The 21,223-nt window shown below is 42.4% G+C and overlaps 1 protein-coding gene across 1 annotated transcript in view; it reads right to left on the bottom strand.

The window, feature by feature from the left end:
• Window positions 1-21,223, bottom strand: part of LOC146821651 (uncharacterized) — a 2,850,214-nt gene that overhangs the window by 695,593 nt on the left and 2,133,398 nt on the right. Inside the window, exon 8 of the mRNA XM_085609890.1 lies at window positions 17,902-17,985. Within this exon, the coding sequence (XP_085466016.1) occupies window positions 17,902-17,985 (84 nt within the window). The remainder of the gene's footprint in view (window positions 1-17,901; window positions 17,986-21,223) is intronic.

Here is a 21,223-nt window from a genome sequence, read left to right as displayed (position 1 = left end):
ACTAGTTTGTGCAAAGTTATAGAATGTGCACATTCAGAAGTGTCAGAAGAAGTGTTAAGGCAGCTAGAAAAACAGATAGCTTAGGATGTGTCACAGTGGAAGTTCGAAACTGAGGGCCTGCCCTAATCAAGGCTAGTTAGAGATAAGAGCGTTAATGAGGACTCTTTGGTCTCTCTGAGAGATGAACAATTGAACGCTGCAGATTAATCATTGACAGCAGGACAACACTCCAGAGAGTCGCCTCAGTCCTCAAATACACACGTATTTCACTAAACTGCGAGTCACGGAGGAGCATACATTCCATTGCTATTGGCTGGTTTCACTTGGCTAGAAAAGCGATGTCTGAACAGAATGTTTACTGCTTGCAAAACACCAACAGTGCCAAGAACATCAGGCTGCAAGGCACGTTACACGCAAATACAAAGAACACCAGAGTAAAGAACAACAGGATAAAACCAGCAGCCGCCCCCCATATTAGAGAATAAAACCAAATGAACCTCCCATAATAAAAGCAATCCTCAACCTCCCCAGCAGGACCAGGCCTAACTCAGGGCTTACTCTCAAGGGAGTTCTACTTCTATTCAGTCCAATGAGTAATAAAACAAGGAGACAGGTCATCAGAGATTTGGCAATATTGATAAAGAGTAAGAAAAGCACAAAAGCAAAACATACGTCCAGGTCCCTGAAGTGCCTAAAAATGTGTGGGAAGCATACAATCTTCACAAGAATCTCCTAACAAAGCAACACTATAAACTGGCCTTGGTAATCAACGCTTCTATAAAAAGGTTGGATTTGTTAAGATATATTCTTTTAATTCATGCTTAAACATGGTAGGTTCGCAAATACACAAATATTTACTGATACACAGAGGGGCTTTTGGTCAGTGAATTTTATCGATTCATCTGTGAAATTTTCATTCCCATTTTGCTTCTGCTCACCACAACAACAACAAACAAGAAAGGGTACAGGGTCAGCTCACTTTGCCCATTGACATTATCATTTTAAGTAACTGCACTAAGCATGTGCACATTGTTCACATCCACCTAAAAATAGTTCCTTTCTCTTCAGTGATAAACCTGGTTCCAATTGTGATTTTTCATTTTTGTTATTTTTTTATATTAACTTTGAACTGTGGATGTTTACTTTGCCTACACTTTGAGTGCCCAGTTAGATGGTTACTTATTTTCAGTCTCCTTTTTAGGTCTCGCCTAGCGTCGCAGCACATGCGCTGCCCACTTGTGAGATCTATTGTCGTCGGTTTTCTTTCGGAAGTGGGCTGGAACCTCCGCCTCTGCTTTTAATTGGCGCGTGTCATAAATGCTCGCTTTCCATTGCAAGGAAGGCTTGTTTGTTCCCTCCCCGTCTACTGTTTGCCTCGCCCACCCGGACTGGAGATTGTGCACGCGCACGGCGTCTTTTACTCGCGGCGTCTCTTCCGCCTTGGTGTGCAGTCCTAGTGGCCTCGCCCGGGCTTGGATAATCAGCCATGAAGCACCATGTGCTCCAGATGATTAGCTGTTCATCAAGCAGACCTGCCCGCTAAAGGCTAAAGTGTGCAGGGAATAAGATAAGAATGTTTTATACCAGGAGCAGGCCGGGCATGCTGGCGTGTGTCATTCATCCCCCTGTTTTCACCGCGCAGGCACATCTCCCTTAGGTGCCTGCAGACAATGGGGCCACCGTGATTGCTGAGCCGTCTGCTGGGGAGTCTGCGAAGCTTCCAGCCAGAGGAGTTTACTGCTGCGGAGGGTGCAGCGCCGGAGCAATTATCCTCAGATCAGGAGGGAATAGCCCCCTCTTTGCTCCACCCTGCTCGAGAACCTTCACTATGGGAATAGATAGATGACGCGCACGCATGTGTGTGTTTAGGGGGGAGGGGTCAGGCTCCCTCTGCACATTGTGTGTGGGAAGGCGAAATCTTTAGATCTCCCCTCAGAACTCAACACCCCCGGGTCGCCCCACCTGCTCTGCACGTCCAACACTACCCCACAGAATGGCGACATCTCGCATGCCTGCTGCCAGGCCGCGCCTGCAGTGTGCCGTCTCTCCTCCTCCATTCACAATGTTTCACACCACGCTCACGATCTCTACCCCCTGCACTTGTGGTCTTTCCTGCCCCAGTCAAGTCTCTTTCTCCCCACCCTAGGTATCTCCTAAACCACCTGTGGTCTCCCTCACTGCACTCGTTGGCACTTTGATAACACAAGCTCGCTGTCTCTTCTGCCCACTGTGCGGACTACACTGAGCCTGTGCCCTCTCATGTCTCCCTGTCCTACTCGCAGTCTCTACTGCCCAACCTGAGGAGTGTGTGGTTACTCGATATGTGTGCGGTCCCCCCAGATTCCGCTGTCTGCACAATCTTTCAGACTGAGCGGTCTGTCCAGAGTGAGCGGTCTGTCCACAGTGTGCGCCTCTCCCAAGTGTGCGTCTCTTTTGCTGCTGGCTGCCCCCTGCCTCTCTTCTTACCCAGGGACACGAGTCAGGAGAGAGCAGAGAAGAGGGTAAGTCATTTCAGCTGAATTATTCTCTGCATGTCTCTGCCTGGGGCGTCTCTTCTGTGCAGAATCACCAGCTAGTCATGGGTGTATTGCACGTGTGGTGTGCGTGTGCAGGTATGTATGCTTGTGTCTGAAAAAGGTCTGTGTTCATACATGTTTATAGCTTCATATCTTTACATGTACAATAGTTTCATGTCTTTACGAGCGTGTGTATTTGCACGTTTGTTTTAGGTGCATGTCTATTTCTGCGTACCTGATTGTGTAGGCAATGTATTTGAGTGTGTTGGGGGGGTACATGTGTGTTTAAACATGCATGTGCATATGTATCTGCAGCCAGTGTGCCAGATCTGATTTTTCCAGAGCATCTTCTGGAAGTGCATGGTTACGTAAAAGTGTTTGGTACAAACATGGATACAGATGTGTTCATGCCTGTGTGCTTGTGAGTGTGTAGGTATAGATGTGCATGAATCTACGTGTGCATTTACATTACATGCCTGTGCACACTTGAATCAATAGGCGTATGCTTGTATTCAGATTATGTATGTGCATCTATAGGTATGCGCCTGTACATATTTATCTACTGGGCTGTTCCTGAGTGGAACATTCTAATAGTATTGCTGTGCACTTGTAAGTGTGCATTTGTGTCTCCCCGACATTGACTGTTTAGGTATTCTATATAAACATGTGTTCACATTTACATGTGTGGTGAAGTGCATGTCTGTGTGAAGACTTGCGTAATCTTTTTGGGGACTGAAGTGAATTGTTTCAGTGTGAGTCTATGTGCAATATTTAATGTGTAGCTATGTTTTTGTGCGTGCCTCTGTGTGTGCGAATGCGAATGCGAATGCTGACCTATCTTGGTGTGAGCGTGCAGACTTGCAGGCCTGGCTATTTGTGTGTGTGCCTGTACGTGCGTGTGTGTGTGTGTGTGTGCTGTGTTTCTCTGTGAACAACCTGGTCAATCTATTCTCAGGTCTAGCTATCTGTGCATGGATGCGTGTGCTTGTGTATCTGTGTGTGTGCGTGCGAGTGCTTGTCACATTATAGGTGTACTCCCAAATGTAGCTGTGGTTAATGGGTCGGTTGTGTGCATTTATGCTGAACTTGTGTCTGTTGTACTTCTGTGTGAATGTGAGGGTGACTGTGCATATATTCCCAAATCTATCTCTCCTTTTCTATCTCTGTGTGCCTGCATAGCTGTACATTTAACTTTGCACTGAGAATGTTGGCTTGTTTCCGTTTGTGGTGTGTGATATGTATATGTAATGTGCGTGTTCCTGCTTACCCTTTGGCTGGGTCTCTGGCTCTGTGTAGATGCCTGTTTGTGCGTCGAAATGATAGTGTGTTTTATTGTAATATCTTTGGCTGCATGTTTGTTCTGTGTGTATCTCTGTGTTTGTAGATGTGTTCTTGTGTTTATTTATGTGTTTCTGTGTATGGCAGTGGTCATATATTTTTCTGGGGCTTTGCATAAGATTGAGTTTCCCCCCTAACTGCACCCGTTACAGTGTGTTATTTTATGTTGTTAAGCTTAATTTTATATCGTAATTTTCCAAGTTGTGTCATTGTATGTGTTTCTAGATTCTGTGTGCACTGTCACGTCAGTCCATGCTGTATTATGTTATGCTGAGCTTTCCTACATTATGTCACACTGCCCATATTCAAACTGTATTATAGTGTACAGTATCCTATGGTATGCTATGCCATGATAGACTGTATTATGCTGCAAGTCCGTGTTATGCTGAACTGTTATCTCACATTAAGTTGTGTTATGGCATAGCACGCTGTGGGGTGGTAAAGTATGGCATATATGAGTTTGCGTGTACGGTATACTGTATATTTCGGCACTATAGCGCCTATTCTTTTGGTACTAAAAGACACCAGTGGCGGTAGCAACACTATTACATGCCATCATACGACATGTCCGTGTGTTTCAGTGTCGCTTTCTGCACATTTGCGCACCCGATGCAATGTTCAACCCAGCATAACATAACGCCGACCTAGCTGCCTGATTGCCCATTGAAGTGAGGTCGGCGCTTCACAGGGTCGTCGCACCACACACACAATCAAACACGGCGGCACCTGCATATGTCTCTGACGGAAGAGCCTGTCTGGCTGCTGCATTGAAGCAGAGCGTAAAAACAGCTGTGACAACAGAGCAGCAGTGTCCTGGGTCACCTGCAGGGGCTGGTGTTGGCACTGGCAGGGCAGTGCTAGCGTCCGTTTCTGTCCGCCTTCTACGTCTATGCCTAGGCACTGAATGAAGCATGTGACGTTTACTTTTTTAGGTCTCGCCTGACCCAGCGCATGCGCTGGACTGGCGAGACTTATTGAGAGGGCTCCAAAAAGTGCTACCAGGCCAGCCTAGAGTTACAGTGCATGTGCGCGGGCGCGCGCGCGCCGCGCTTTACCGCGATTACTTTCGGTTTTGCGGCCGCTTTGCATAGCCAATAGGTCTCGCTTTTGGGACCTTATAAGTATTTAGTTATGCAACTGTTGCATGGTTAAACACTTATAAGGTCCCAAAGGCGAGACCTATTGGCTATGCCAATGCTTGTTTTCTTTGTTTACTGTCAAGGAGCAGATATCATTGACGACTGGGAAGATCTTGTCCTTTTTAGGTCTCATCAGTTATAAATCCACATACTTACTCCACAATACATGCAGCTCTTTATCTGTCAAATACATTCACTACACTACAAACAAAAACATTACACAAGATTGTAATTACAATACCAATAACTCTAACTCTAACTGATGCGAGACCTGTTGCATTGGAAATGCTTGTTAAAGTATTTAAGTGACATTGTGACTTTGGAGCTGCCAGCGATTGAGGACTTGCTTGGTTGGCGATTTATTCTGGTCTCCTACACAAATAATAATAAAATGCATATTACACTTGCAACGTTTTTATATAAAAAATAATCTCTAGTAAAACTGTCACATCACTGAATGGTTTTTTTAATGAAAAAACGTTGAATGCAAGAATATGGAGGTTTAGGTGGCCACTTTTTTCATTTAGTGGAAATTCTTCAATAAAAAACAAAAAAATACATTCAAAAGTGCATCAGTTTGACAAGACCACACCTGTTAGCTTTGCCAGTGCTTGTTTCTTGTTCAGCTAGCCAGAAAAAGCACAACTCAACAATCAGAAGAAATCAAAGGAGAATGAATCACAAAAAACTGTAATTACCAGGGTCTAGGGTTCTGGTATATCAAAGACCCTCATTCACATGCGATGTGTGGAGCGGTATATCTTGGTTCTCCGCCCTGTCTGCTATGTGAGTAGCCTCATCAAAGGGTCTTTTATCACTCGAACACTGGGTTCCCCAAGTGATCTCCTTTTATCACCTGGAGGTGGACCGTCTGGTTATATGACAGTTGTGATAAAAAGTGCGAAAATGTTCAAGCAGAGTGTGAGTTAAAATACCTCCTGTCCTCAGTATGGAACTTTAATTACGGAGGATGGGACAAGATTAAAAAATGTGGGGTAGTGCTCTGGTGGAAGTGTTACTGTTCCACCGTACCGAGTGATAGATCGCAAACGGTCGACATTTCCGAGGGACATTTCTGGGGCGATAAGGACAGAGTCAGCACATGCGCGAACAGGAGATCAACAAGAGAGAGATCCCTTCACGATCCCGCAGGAGCCAAATCGTTCTCCTTTTAAAGAGTTATAGACTAAATCAGCAACTATTACTCAAAAACTAAGACTGGTGGAAAAGCTCGATGAAGAATGAGGAGTAACGTACTTACCTACCATAGGCTATTCCTGACAATAGCCATTCTCGATCTGGTCCTGAAGAAGGCCCACAGACCCGTGAGGGCTACCAAGGGCCGAAACATGTCAACCTTTCAAGATCTATCGCTAGGTACGGTGGAACAGTTACACTCCCACCACAGCACCATCCCAAAAAAAGTCCTAAATATAACATAAAAAGGCGTGGCTGCAATGCATTCGAAAAAATACAGAATAAAAGCTCACATTTCTTGAAGAGGGAAGGAAATTACAAAGATTTAAAGTTACTAGTTTGTGCAAAGTTATAGAATGTGCACTTTCAGAAGTGTCAGAAGAAGTGTTAAGGCAGCTAGAAAAACAGATAGCTTAGGATGTGTCACAGTGGAAGTTCGAAACTGAAGGCCTTTCCCTAATTGAGGCTAGTTGAGATAAGAGCGTTAATGAGGGCTCTTTGGTCTCTCTGAGAGATGAACAATTGAACGCTGCAAATTAATCAATGACAGCAGGACAACACTCCAGAGAGTCGCCTTAGTCCTCAAATACACACGTATTTCACTAAACTGCGAGTCACGGAGGAGCATACTTCCATTGCTATTGGCTGGTTTCACTTGGCTAGAAAAGCGATGTCTGAACAGTCTGTTTACTGCTTGCAAAACACCAACAGTGCCAAGTACATCAGGCTGCAAGGCACGTTACACGCAAATACAAAGAACACCAGGGTAAAGAACAACAGGATAAAACCAGCAGCCGCCCCCCATATTATAGAATAAAACCAAATGAACCTCCCATAATAAAAGCAATCTTCAACCTCCCCAACAGGACCAGGCCTAACTCAGGGCTTACTCTCAAGAGAGTTCTACTTCTATTCAGTCCAATGAGTAATAAAACAAGGAGACTGGTCATCAGAGATTTGGCAATATTGATAAAGAGTAAGAAAAGCACAAAAGCAAAACATACGTCCAGGTCCCTGAAGTGCCTAAAAATGTGTGGGAAGCATACAATCTTCACAAGAATCTCCTAACAAGGCAACACTATAAACTGGCCTTGGTATTCAACTTATCTATAAATAAGTTGGATTTGTTAAGAAATATTCTTTTAATTCATGCTTAAACATGTTAGGTTCGCACAAACACACAAATATTTACTGATATAGAGAGCGGTTTTGGTCAGTGAATTTTATCCATTCATCTGCAAAATTTTCATTCACATTTTGCTTCTGCTCATCACAACAACATACAAGAAGGGGTACTGGGTTAGCCTACTTTACCTATTGACGTGATCATTTTAAGTAACTGCACTAAGCGTGTGCACATTGTTCACTTCTACCTAAAAATAGTTCCTTTCTCTTCAGTGATAAACCTGGTTCCAATTGTGATTTTTCATTTTAGTTATTTTTTTATATTAACTTTGAACTGTGGATATTTACTTTGCCTACACTTCGAGTGCCCAGTAAGATAGTTACTTATTTTCAGTCTCCTTTTTAAAGTATTTAAGTGATATTGTGACTTCGGAGCTGCCAGCGTTTGAGGGCTTGCTTGGTTGGTAAATTATTCCCATCTCATACACAAATAATAATAAAAGGAATAGTACACTTGACATTTTTTTATATAAAAAATAATCTCTTGTAAAACTGTCACATCAGTGAATGTTTTTTTTTCTTTTTTTAAATGAAAAAACTTTTAATGCAAGAATATGGAGGCCACGTTTAGGTGGCCACCTATTTCATTTAGTGGTACATTCGTCAATAAAATACAAAAAAATAAATTCGAAAGTGCATCAGTTTGCCAAGACCACACCTGTTAGCTTTGCCAGTGCTTGTTTCCTGTCCAGCCAGCCTGCAAATGCATCACTTAACAATCAGTCATTTTTCTGTTGGATTGGGTAATTTCTTTTGTCCAAGCACAAATGACAGACACACCCTGCTGCCAGACGAAGCAACCCCTTAAGACAAACCAAGTAAATATATATCTTTCTCTTATCACACTTTGAAAAGAGAACAAAATTGAAATTCAATTTGACTTTTTTGAGATCGCCATCTAAGTGTGATACATAGGTCTGTGAATCAAATGCCAATGTCATACCATATCTGTGGTCTGTAGGAATGTAATACGTTACTATCTGAGAGTGAATTAGACCAACAGTAACTAGATACATAGCACACAACACAAAATTTTTGTTTTCATCTCAGGGTAATTGTTACTTTACTAAACAGGTATCTTGCATTGATTAATATCCTTTATATTTGTTACATGCATTACTTTGCGAAATTCACATTGACCTTCTAAGCTATTCTATAAGTGCATTAGCGACCCGAGCTATCATACCAGTATGATCCTATAGCACTTGGTGGAAATTCCTTAAAGTATCTTAAAATAAAGGTTTGTTTATGGCCAGTAAAAAGTTGTACTTTTTGTTAATTTATCTGAGGGCATGGTGTGTGAAAATAACAAGTGCACAGGTACAGACACTAGGCTGACTATAAATTCCCTCATGGTTTTGCCCTCATTAATCTGCCCCTGCACATGGATACTGAATAAGATCAAAGAGCGTGCTGCGTCCTGGAGTAGTCCGTTGAAGAACGAATGGGGCAGCAACACAACCTGAGTATGACCTCATAAAAAATGACAAACCAGCAAGAGCTATCCCTGCCAGCCATGCCTCACTAAGACAATGTTGCAAGATGGACTGATCAACAGTCACGACGAAAGACAATAGGTCGAGGAGCACAAGGCCAGCTGCATAACTCTGATCTTGGATGGCCTGCAGTTCATCAAGAGTAGCAACTAAATCCACATCAGTTTGATGTCTCGGATGAAAACCCATCTGTAATCAGTCAAGGGCATTGGCATCGTGTGAAGTACACAGACATTTGACAGGAAGCTGGTGTGTGATTTTAGAGAGAGGGAGATGCCAATAAGGTGATGGCCGGTAGTTTTTCGGGTCAGTGGGATCTAGATCATTTTTTTGAAAAGGGGAGTTATTACTCTTTACTTACACGTGCTGGGTACAACTCCTTCGGTAAGTAAGGAGTTGGTGAGATTACACATTGTAGGTGGAATGCACGGAGTAAGAGCTTGGAGTGTGGGAAGCAGGCAGGGGTCAATTTAGGTTTTATGAGAATCATCTCCACATTTTCCTGCAACATCTCTGTAACATTTCTGAAAAGGCATGAAGAGCATGTAAGGGCCAACTTCTCAATAGCTGGAATGGTTCAGAGGGTGAGACAGGCTGTTGTCTGCATAGATGGTGATGACTTGCCATTAAAAAAGGAGGCCAGATTGTTTCAGAAAGTTTGGGAGACCACATTATCAGATGAGCAACAGTATGGAGACATCAATGTTCTGATGACACAGAACAGATCAAGAGAGGATGACACACAGAAACATCTTTTTAGAGATGAAAGAGAATTTGATTGTGGGCAGATGCATTTTATGTTGCTTAAGTTTTGCTCGGAAGAGTCTTTGCTTTTGTTTATAGTAGATTCGCCTCCATTTACATTGTTTGTCCAGTAAGAAATCTGTAAGTAGAGGGTGACTAGCATACACAGCAGAGCACACAGACCAAGTGTCTCGGATAAACCAGGCACTGATTAGATTATCAACCTCACAAACTTGGAACATCTGTCTTCAAAAACAGTAGACGTCTCACAGAGGCCTAGGAAAGGCAGGTGGTGAGACATCATATAACAAGCCCGGAGGTACTACCCCAGTCGCTTGATAAACGCACAGGGCCAGATGTGTGGTCATCAATCACTATCTCTTTCTGGTGGCTCATAAGTGATCCCCTAAACTAGCACTTAATGCCTCTGAGCCACTAAGAATCACAAACTGTTACCAACATTATTTTATTATTAAGCACTTGCTTGAATAGATCTTAAGCAAGTATGATGTACTCTATGTGTATGTAGATAATTAATTAAATAATTGTTTGCCTTGTTAATATTTTGTCAGTACCAGGAGTCCCGGGCAGGTTTGCTGAGAGCACTACAGGTATTGCGTCATGTGTTGTTGCAGTGTCAATCAATCAATCAGTGTCAGTGCAGATGCTAAGTATCAGTGTCAAGAATGCTCCACTTATTCTTATGGTACACTTACAAATATTACCATATTTAGTTGTAGTATTACTCTTTTTAATAACAGGAAGGTGACTGTCTTTTGTACCATCCAATGAAATATTAATATTTGTGAGTTTACACAGCAGCTAGCTGGTCCCAGAACCAATAATAACAATTCTTTTTTTATACAGCATGAAACAGTGCACGCATGGCATTTCTCTGTGCAGTAGGTAACAAATGTTTCTCCTACTAAATGTATGGTTCTGAATTTACCTATCTCGTAAGAATAGAAGGCTGAGTCTGTCTTGACAGGGATTTGAACTCATGACCTCCAGAGCACCTCTTTTGCCAGTGGCAAGTGTTCCACTCCCTGAGTATAGCCAAACCTCTAGAACAGTGTATGACGGGCATGGTTAAAATATCAGGGAAAATGAATGCCAAGATTGCTTCAGTAAAACTACACGTAGTCCTGATCTTCCATTCCAAAGTCCTTCCTTAATAAGGTGAGGTAGCCTCTGAGAGCAAACAAACAAACTTGGGCTCTTAGAGTTTTTTCTAAAATAATCTTCTGCTCTCCCCCCACCTTCATAAAGCAGCAACCCTTGTCTTGCACCATCTCATCCTTTCTTAATCACACATATCATTGCCTATAACTTTTGAGGTACGGAGGAAACAATAAATGTAGTGGAGGAAAACCCAGTGAAATCCTAAATCCCACTTCCCAACTACATCTCCCTACTCCAGTTCACCTTCCTAGGGTCGCTAGAGGGGCTTCCTCATAGTGTAAGAAGACAGTCCAAGTGTTCGCATGTGGCTAAGTATGGGAGAATATCTACTCAAGAGTCCAATCTGTATACATCATGGGTAGTGTGGTGCAATTTATGATAGATCCTCAGGTATAAAATGTACTACTTTGAGATAAACCGGGTCTGGTGGCTCAGTGGACTAATGCATCTGCAGCAGGGGCCTGTGTTCGACCTCATGGTCACAGGTTCAAATCCTGGTGGGTCCACTCAGCCTTTCATCCATCTGATGTCGCTAAAATGAGTACCAATGAGTTGGGTAACAATAAACATCTGTTATTCAGTGCCAAGATACCTACAGGTGGAGGTGCGCTTTGCAAATACACGTTATGTTATGTTATATATAGGGGAAGGTAAGTTCCTTATATTCTTTAGAGGGGAGGTCCGGAATTGGTGACCAAAACTTCTGTTCTACTGGGGATGTGATTCTTAACAAGGTCAGAGTATCTCATAGGTGGGCTAACCAGTTCCTTGATGCTGGTTCTGTTTGTGTCCCCCACCATGGCAGAATATAGTTTCAATAGCTGAAATCAGGGTGTCAATTGCTCTCCCATTTGGGGTCAATACAACATCTCACCCTGGAATGCTAGTCCTAAGAGAACTACTTAAGACTCTCTCAGACTCTGCACTTTAAATGCCTTGTCAATTATTCACAACACTTCCTCCCAGATTTTTCCTAGTTTCAGGCAACGCCAAAGCAGGTGTGTGTGAGTGCCAGTCACCCTACAATCCCACCAACAGGTGTTAGTCCTCATCTTATCCCAGCGTACTTACTTGTCCAAAATGTGGTAGAAATAGATGAGGAGCTAATAATATGTTTCCTTACCTTTTATATTTCGTATTGACATATACGCTTTGTCATTCAGTCTTCCTTTTCCTCATGGCAGATCAGTGCTCACTTTAATACAAACTACTTGTGTCATTTTAGTTATAGGTGAGGAGTACAGTCCCCAGCTCCTCTGTGACTTCCAAAGTCAGGGCACATGCCACAGGTGGACTTGTACAATTAGGTGGTCAAGTAAGCACCACTGCATGGTTAGATCTATTTTTCCCACTCCACCAAGTAGCTGAGTTCTGCAGCCATGAAGTATGCATGTAGTTGTGGGACGGCCAGGTTTCTTGTGCTGAAATATATAGTAATTTACCTGGGTATGAAATTGGTTAAGTAGTGAGTGTAGGGTGGCCAAGGCAATTGTCTGAAAAAGGTAGAACACTTTAGGGAGGATCCTCACCTTGGTTATGGGCACTCAGATAAACCAATAAAAGTGGCTTACATGCCATTTATATAGGTTCTGTCTCAGTATCTTGCTATGATAAGGGGGCATGGTAGCAACCAATCAGGCACCAAAGTAGTTAGCTACTTAGAGTCCCAATTATTGGTTATCAGATTGCTTAGAGCTTCAGCTTGTTGCGGAGGTATAATTAAGGGCAGAGCCTCCGATTTAGAGAGGTAGACTTCAAATACGAAGATAGCCCTGTCACTCTCCAGCTCCTCTAGTAAGCAGGAGCCCAGCTTCACAAGTTCTGAAAGGGATAACATAACATCATCCATAAACATCATAACTTGAAAATGTTACCTCCTATCAGTACCATCTCTAATTCTTCACATTTTCTAACAGCATTAGCCAATGGCCAAAGAAAAAGAGCAAAAATTAGGGAGTAAAGTAGGCATCCCTAATGTGTGCCCCTCTTGATGGTGATGCTTGAGGATTTGTGGCTGTTTAAACTTACGTGAACTCTCTGGAATTGGCAGTTCAACAGAAGCCAATAAATGAAGCGATTCCATAACACCAGGGTCATGTCAACTGGGGCATGTAAAGCAACTTGACCACGTCCAAAACTTTCTCAGCCTCTTAAAGAGCTACAATTCAATATAATGTAGATTAAAAGGGCATGATCATTTCGGTCATCATCTGTATATTCTTAATCATCTTTATTACAGACCGTACTTCAAGAGGCAAACACAGTTTCAACATCTTCACCTCAGTCCAAATGGCACACAAGTTTGGGTATTGCTATGGCACTACGCACATAAATCTCTTGTCGATCCAACAATTAAACCCAGGAGTAAGTATTGATGTGGTGTTGACAAAATGGCAAAAACCCACCCAAAAACATTTTTCGTAAAATAAAAAAATTGTAAAAAATAAAAGACTATTTTGCATCCTGTGATTCTTAAGGTATTCTAAAGCAATGCATGAAGACCTACTTTACCTTTTTTTAAACCGTGAATATTTGTTATCAATTAATGATGTTTTTTATTTGCTTTCTTGTTATAAATTGATCTATTTGTAGTCATTATAATGTAGTTTGCTTGTACTAATTTAGTTTTGGATTGTTCTAATCTTATGTATGTTTAATGTATTGGATTTATTTATTATTGATTGCAGTGGTTTTTAAGCGTAATCTGTGGATGCACTTTAAAGATTAAAAAAATAAATAAATTAGAAACCCACCAAGCTTCAACCTGTAGAGTTGGAGGAACACACATAGAATTAACCATGCAGGCATATGTCTGACATGTGCCACTATCAGACAAGTGGCTACCCCTACACGAGACGCACAGTGACACAAGCCCTCAACACCAGCCGATTGAACTACAACAATTGCCGCACACCTTCTTCAGAGACTTCAGACCATACAGAAGTCGCAGCCAGACTCATTCTAGGCCTTTCCTTGATAAACCCACCTCACACCCCACCTCAGGAAACCCCACTGGTTCCCCGTATAGAAAAGATTCCAATTCAAGCTGCTGACCCATGCACACAAGGCTCTACACAACCAAGGACCACCTACATTGACCACAGCCAGAACTTCCACCAACCATTGAGAAGACTACTCTCCGCCTCCCTTTCGCTTGCCCACACTTCCTGCATCTACCGAAGCAGAAGTGGAGGACGCTCCTTCGGCCACATCGCAGGAAAGACCTGGAACAGCCTCCCCACGCACCTCTGGAACATCACCTCACTTCCGGAATTCAGAATGGCCTTCAAGACCTGGCTGTTCGAATAAGTCTCCAGGGCCTGCAAGCGCCTAGATACCCTTTTGGGTGATTTGCCGTGCTTTACAAATCCTCATTGATTGATTGATTGCGACCCACACCCTTTCACTTGAGACCAAGGTCCCATATGTAGCCACCACCTGGATCCCTGCTGGAATGTAGCACTCACACTTTCAAAAACCATGGGAATATCCAATTGTGTCCTGGAAGCTAAGGATCCCTCTCCTCAAAAAGATTGATGTGATCTCCAAAGATCTGAACAACTACCATCCAATATCATATCTCTCCTTTGTCTCAGAGTCCGGAACACTGTTCGGAAAACAACTAAAAAACCTCATAGACAAACACAGACTACTTAATAATCTCCATTACGGCCTTTCGCCAGGCTACAACACAGAGATACCAAATCTAGATATAGTTCATGACTGTCTCAGTACAATACAAGCCTTCTTGTTCTCCCAAATTTTTCTACCAATTTCGACACCTTCAGCTATGCCACATGGCTATGAACCCTTGAAAAACTAATGGAGATCAAGGTTACGGTCCTAAGATAGTTACAATTTACACTAGCACAACAAATCAAGCTATACAGCACTACCTCCAACACCATGGCAAGAGGTGCCAGAAGACTCCGACATGACCCTGGCAATATTGACCATTGAACCCCTCACCTGACTCCCTAACTACCCAACATTTCCTTCAATTTTTACACCTATGACATAAAGCTATACATGCAAGTATAATTCCCTGAAGCCATAGAGAGTCTTGTAACTACACTAACCAATCTTCAAGTGTGGATGTCTTGATGTCATCTTAAATGTAACCCGTATAAAATTGATTTTCTTCTGTTTTCTTCACCAGATTGTACTACCCTTAGGCAAACCAGTGGGGTGGGAGGGGGTCATAAATATGTACCCTAGATCGTAATAAGTGATCAAGCTTGCCTTGCTACATGGAGGATCGATTGGCACTATAGTTCTGAGAGCATCTTTGGAAAATTCATAAAACGTCTAAAACAGGGCATCCTACTGCACACTGGTTGCAAATGCGTGCAAAGGAACGTTGAGGGTTTAACTCATCAAGAAAACTTTGAAGTTTGGAAAATGGTGGCAAAACATTGCATTTGCTATACAATTTTCTTAGAGTGTCTCGAAAGCCACTGATATTTCTAGCAGAGTACAATCTGGGTATTAAAGATGGGTTTTCGCTGCTTTCAACGTGCAATTACCATCATTCCTCTTTTCTACATTCCTTACCATAATTGCCCTATACATTATCTATAACATGGCGTGATCGAGGATCATCAAATTACACAGATCTGGAGAGCAGACAGATTTGTTATGCTCAGAGAGCGGTGCTGCAGCTCAGGTTACAGAGATCTAAAGGGTTCAGAGAGAAGCTAGCTTAACCTTACAGTCTTAGCCTTTATGAAGTAGAATTTGATTAAATAATTTCAATAATTTTGTGAAATGTTTTTGAAATACATAAGGTGAAATACTTCCACAGGTGTAATAAAATAACAAGAATGTAAGTGCCAACTGGAACTAAGAACATGGTACCAGAAATGAGATTTTTTAAAATATCGATCAACTATCAGCATTCAACACATTTCATAAATGCAGCCAACATTTCCTAGACGGCTAGTTTCAGCAAATATGCACAACAAGTTTTTAATTTTGGGTAAATAAATACAATCCATAATTAGCCCCGGGGACCGCCACCTCCCCGGGGCATTATGAAATACGTGTGGTGGGGCCTCGCGGACCCCCCCAAGCCCCGGGGACTGCCACCTCCCCGGGGCTGTGATAAATAATGTGTATGGAGAGCTTGAGCCCCCCACACTGCCCTGGGGACCACCACCTCTCCGGGGCTTTGCAAACGCTGGGAGGGGGGCCGTGCGGCCCTCCCTCCTGGAGCCCTTGATGGACCTGGGGACCGCCACCCCCCCCAGGGCCGGCTCCTGCAATCTCCTGGGCTGCTCACCCCCGGGACATTGCGGTTTGCTATGGCAGGGTAGGACCTCAGGACACAAGTGGACCTCATCCTTCCGAGCAAAGACGCTTTTGCAGCGTGGTGTAAAAAGGGGTGTGGCCTCGGAACACCTCTCTGTCATGAATGATGTAATATGTGACGTCATCAGCAGTGCATTGCGGGTGCGCGAGTTATAGTTAGCTGAACTAACTATAATGGCGGAATTACTCTGGTTTTGTATGAGTGAAATGTCCAACTAACTATAACGTCCCTGAAACCTATGTTTTTTTCAGTGAATATTATATATATATATATATATAATTTTTTTTTAAACCAACCGTTGCCTGAAGTACTGGATTTTCATTTTCATTATTTACAACTGCTGACCCCAAAAAAGTTGTTGCCATGCAAGAACTGATATTCACTACTGCCACATAAGCATAGATTATATACCTTACATTCCCATTTTTCTTTGTATCAGCATTACATTCTAGCACTTCTCAAGAAGATTAGCCACTCACGGTGCAAGAGTAACAATACTCAGGACAATGTCAACTGAAAGCCATAATCCATATCAGCGACATATCACAAGAACTCTTTCTGGGATGGAGTGAGCCACACATATCAAATACGGCTACTACTACCAGAACTACCACAAAAACAAATGATAATAATAATAACATTGTATAATGCATGGCTATCCGCAATCCCTGTATAGACACCCATCTCTAATTTCCTTATCACATGCACTTGTGACATCACTAGTATCCTATAAATAAAGAAATTATATAGTTGTTCAATTGCAATAAGTTATTGCAGTTGAGATTTGACTTCACAATGGACTACTGACAGAGCCAGCAGCCGAAAGGAAAGGCAGGTCACAGAACATAATTAAATCTGCAGACTGGACCTCCAGTGATGCATTATAAGGATATTGCAAATCACTCCAGAGTTTAATGACCTTATAAAACAACTCGGCCTTTAGCCTTGTTCTCCCTATTCATCTGTAAGGTCACGCAACTCCTCAACGACTTCCAATATCCTTATAATGTTTGGCATGGGGTAGTTTATCCCAGATGTATCCATATTGCAGCGTTCATTTTTGATAAATAGCACAGGTTACTATTATCCATCCTAATAATATTCATGTATCAACTCCAGAAGATTGAACGCTGAAACAACCCTTCCACGATTTAAAGCTGTGACTTGTATATTACACACAGTGCGCTGCAGCAGGTGCATTAACCCAGCAAATCAGCTTTAAGTTCTCTTATGTATAACAGTAGTACCACCAAACCCTGAAAATATAAGATTGTCATTATAAATACAATGTATTCATAGAGGGTGTGTCTCTGGGGTTTCTAATTCAGCAATAACAATGTAAGCAAACTTTCCACTCCTCTTTTAAAAGCAGATGGTCAGTGTCAATATTTAGATTCTGTAAGTTTGATTGATTAATATATGACTAAATTGTTTTAAACCCTTCCACCTATGGTTTTGATTGACACATGCGATCTTGTGTGTTGGATCCTAGCTATCTTCTGTCCAAGGCAAATTTAAAAAAGGCATGAACCACTTATCACTTTACTGGGAAAGAGCTGAATGCTGTTCCCCCAAGAGAAGGATCATTAGACCGACACAAAAGACTGGAAAGAATATCCATACGCTGCAGCATTACTTAGAATGCAATTATCGAAAGGTGAAAAGTAAATGAAGAACAGAAAAAAGCGTTGCATTGATAACATTGCAGTTTAACTATTCTACATAATTCACAGTGAAAGGGTCCCTTCTAACGTAAAAACTAATGAATAATTTGGAAAAGTTGTGTTACGTACCATCACTGTCATTCTTTGACTTTTCTGGTTTCTTCCCCTTGCATTTCTTGCTGGGTGGTGACTGTGCCTTCTGGTCTAATGATTCTGTAAGCATATAGACAGAGTTACTTTCTAGATCAATTAGTTGCGTATCATATACAACACATCCAGACATAGTACCATGCAACTGGTTTTAGAACAGTGTGTATTGTAAATAGGTTTACGTATGTACTATTGCAGCTTCAAATTTGCTCATGCATTACTTGCAGCATCAGGCTGTTTACTAATGTATTACTTGCAGCTTCTGGCTGTTTATTTATGTATTACTTGCAGCTTCAGGTTGTTTACTTATTTATTAACCCCTTCCCCGCTCATGACGGAACCACTCCGTCATGAGCCACGGTTGCGCTGTGCTCATGACGGAGTGGTTCCGTCATGCTACGGCCGTTGGCGGCCGCTCCGCCCACGCGGCGCTAATTCCCCGCCTGTGTGGGCGATTAGCGCAGTGGGCGGAGACGTGACGGAACCACTCCGTCATGAGCACAGCTCAACCGTGGCTCGTGACGGAGCGGTTCCGTCACGAGCACCGCGCCACCGCGCTGCCCCCAAAACCCCCCCAGCGCCGTGGCGGAATTCCTGCCGCGGCGAAGGGGTTAATTGCAGCTTCAGGCTGTTTACTAATGTATTACTTGCAGCTTCTGGCTGTTTACTTATGTATTACTTGCAGCTTCATGTTGTTTACTTATTTATTACTTGCAGCTTCAGGGTGTTTACTTATGTATTACTTGCAGCTTCTGGCTGTTTACTTATGTATTACTTGCAGCTTCAGGTTGTTTACTTATTTATTACTTGCAGCTTAGGCTGTTTACTAATGTATTACTTGCAGCTTCAGGTTGTTTACTTATTTATTACTTGCAGCTTCAGGTTGTTTACTTATGTATTACTTGCAGCTTCAGGTTGTTTACTTATGCATTACTTGCAGCTTCAGGTTGTTTACTTATGCATTACTTGCAGCTTCAGGTTGTTTACTTATGTATTACTTGCAGCTTCAGGTTCAGCTTTACACATGTATTGCTTGAAGCTTCACCAGGTTCAACTGATGCTGGAGAATGGAATTTGTAATAAGGGCATTTATTGTTGGTTTCCCCACTTATTCTGATAAGCACTTTTAACCAATGGATCAGCGTTTTTCCATGTGGCGGGGGCATGAGACACTCACTCGACCTCAAGTCATCCAACGCCTCATTGGGGCGTGATGGCTACCTAGTGAGTGTATATTTGGAGAGCGAAAGTGAGACATGGGCATGGATTATTACTCATGCTAGTGTTGATTTTGTGCACCAATTACACTCAACAGGATATTAATAAGACATAATGCAAGAGAGTGTCAAGAGTTCACTCCAGTGACCAAAGGTAGGCGGGTGATAATGGTTGGACTGTATAGTTCTGCAAAACCACATATTAATCCAGTAGTGTTGAACAGTCCTTTTAGTGCCGAAATTTACTTTACTGCACCAAGCAATTACCGGAAGCAATAAAAATGCAGAACTCTGAATTCTAACCATGGCCTCATGAATTTGTTATTTTGTAGTAGAATAGATTATGATTCAATATTAACTGATAGTGATGGCAGCTTACATTTTTTACTTTCATTTTATGGACACTTTTAAGGTTACACAACTGGTCTCACGAGGAGAAAATCGAGGATGGGTCCTTCTGTTTTAATGTATTATTTGAGTATAATTTAACCTCCTGCTGGTGCTGGAGTGCATTCATTCGTAAGTGAAAAGAAACCCCTGAATATGCAATAGCTTTATTTGGGAGATAAAGGGGGGGGCGAGCCGACACGAGACCAGTTTATTGTGTGTGAAAAAGGCCGCTTTATTGAAACAGGTGCATATCACAATTTCATCCCTTGGCCACTGCCTTACAAAACTAAACACCTCACTATACAGGAATTTCCTGACCCCTTGTTCCTCCCCCCCACCCCTACGATCCCCACATCATTTCCCCCATCCCACAAAATACAACATAACATTCCATAACCATAATATAACCCAATCCTACACAATCTAGCCTTTCCAAATCCTAAACTCCCCTGACCGTAATCCCTACCTGCCTTTGTGCTACTGTAACTAACCAACCTCTAATCTAAAATTATCCTAGCTGGTTACCCTTTCCCTGTTCCTGCACCACAAACTCCCAAACATATAACATCAAACTCACGCCAATCCCGGCCAACTGTCAACCACCCCACCTGCACCTGCTCCAAGCGACGATACACCAATTTGCCCCTATGTACCTGTACCTGTTCCAACAAATGCCGCCTGCAAAAAACTCCCCACGCCATAAGGGCTAAACTGCCAACAAAAAAGCCCCCTGAACCCCTGAAACTAGGGAGGGCGGGCGGGGACAAAAACTGCTCAGGACAAGCGCTCCCAGCCACCAGGTCACCAAACCTAAAATGGTGGCTGGGTTAGCGCGCAATTACGTTATATCCTCACATTGGGCTACATATTCCAAAATTGGGCTACATTTGGGCTATCGCTGTGCTCGGCTGCCCCCCAAGCTCCCATTGGGGGATTGAATTTTGGTTCTACATTATGTCGATCATGGTATACGTAGGTTCCAAAAACTGCATGTGCTGACCTAAACCTGCATATTGCATGCAGTTCTGTGCATAAATGTAAAGATGCAAATTATATTTCTGTGTTTCATTAGAGCAGAGTCATCTTGTGTAATTTCTGAGTTGCGCAGTACACAAATTATGCAAAATGTTTGCCATTTCGCATAATACGAAATACTGTCATTATTTTCCCTTGCCGTATCTCGCTGAGAAACATTTGATCCTGCATCTTAATATTTGCTCAAAACATTTGCTTGCTTGTATCGCGATTGACCTTGAGAGGTACCGGCAAAATGAATTTTGCAGACATATGACATATTTCACAAAAAAGTCTGGATTTCTGACAGCCCTAGTGTTTTCTGTGTGAGCAGAAAAGTTGCAAACGTGGTGCAAACATACTTCTATAACTATATATTGCCGTTTCCTAGGTGGATTAAAATATGCCTCACTTGGGGTTTGTCCAGTTTTTACTATAAATAGACACAATACTTCCCATTTGCTTCTGTTCATCACAGAAACCCATTGTACACGTCTTGGATGATATTTAAACAATTATTCACTTTAAATATTAATATTACGTTGGAGGAGAATGCAATAAGAGGCTCTGATTAATTTTTAGCAGAAAGTTTTTGGGCCTCCTTTTTTCCAGCACCACCATGGCAGAAGAAATGGCTAGTGCATAACAGCAGTGCTGGTTAGTGTTCATCAATACAGCTT

Source organism: Triturus cristatus, chromosome 6 (assembly GCF_964204655.1).
Source record: "Triturus cristatus chromosome 6, aTriCri1.1, whole genome shotgun sequence".
Classification (NCBI taxonomy): Eukaryota; Metazoa; Chordata; class Amphibia; order Caudata; family Salamandridae; genus Triturus; species Triturus cristatus.
Note: the sequence above shows the minus strand (reverse complement) of the source record. Positions and strands in the feature narration are given on the sequence as shown.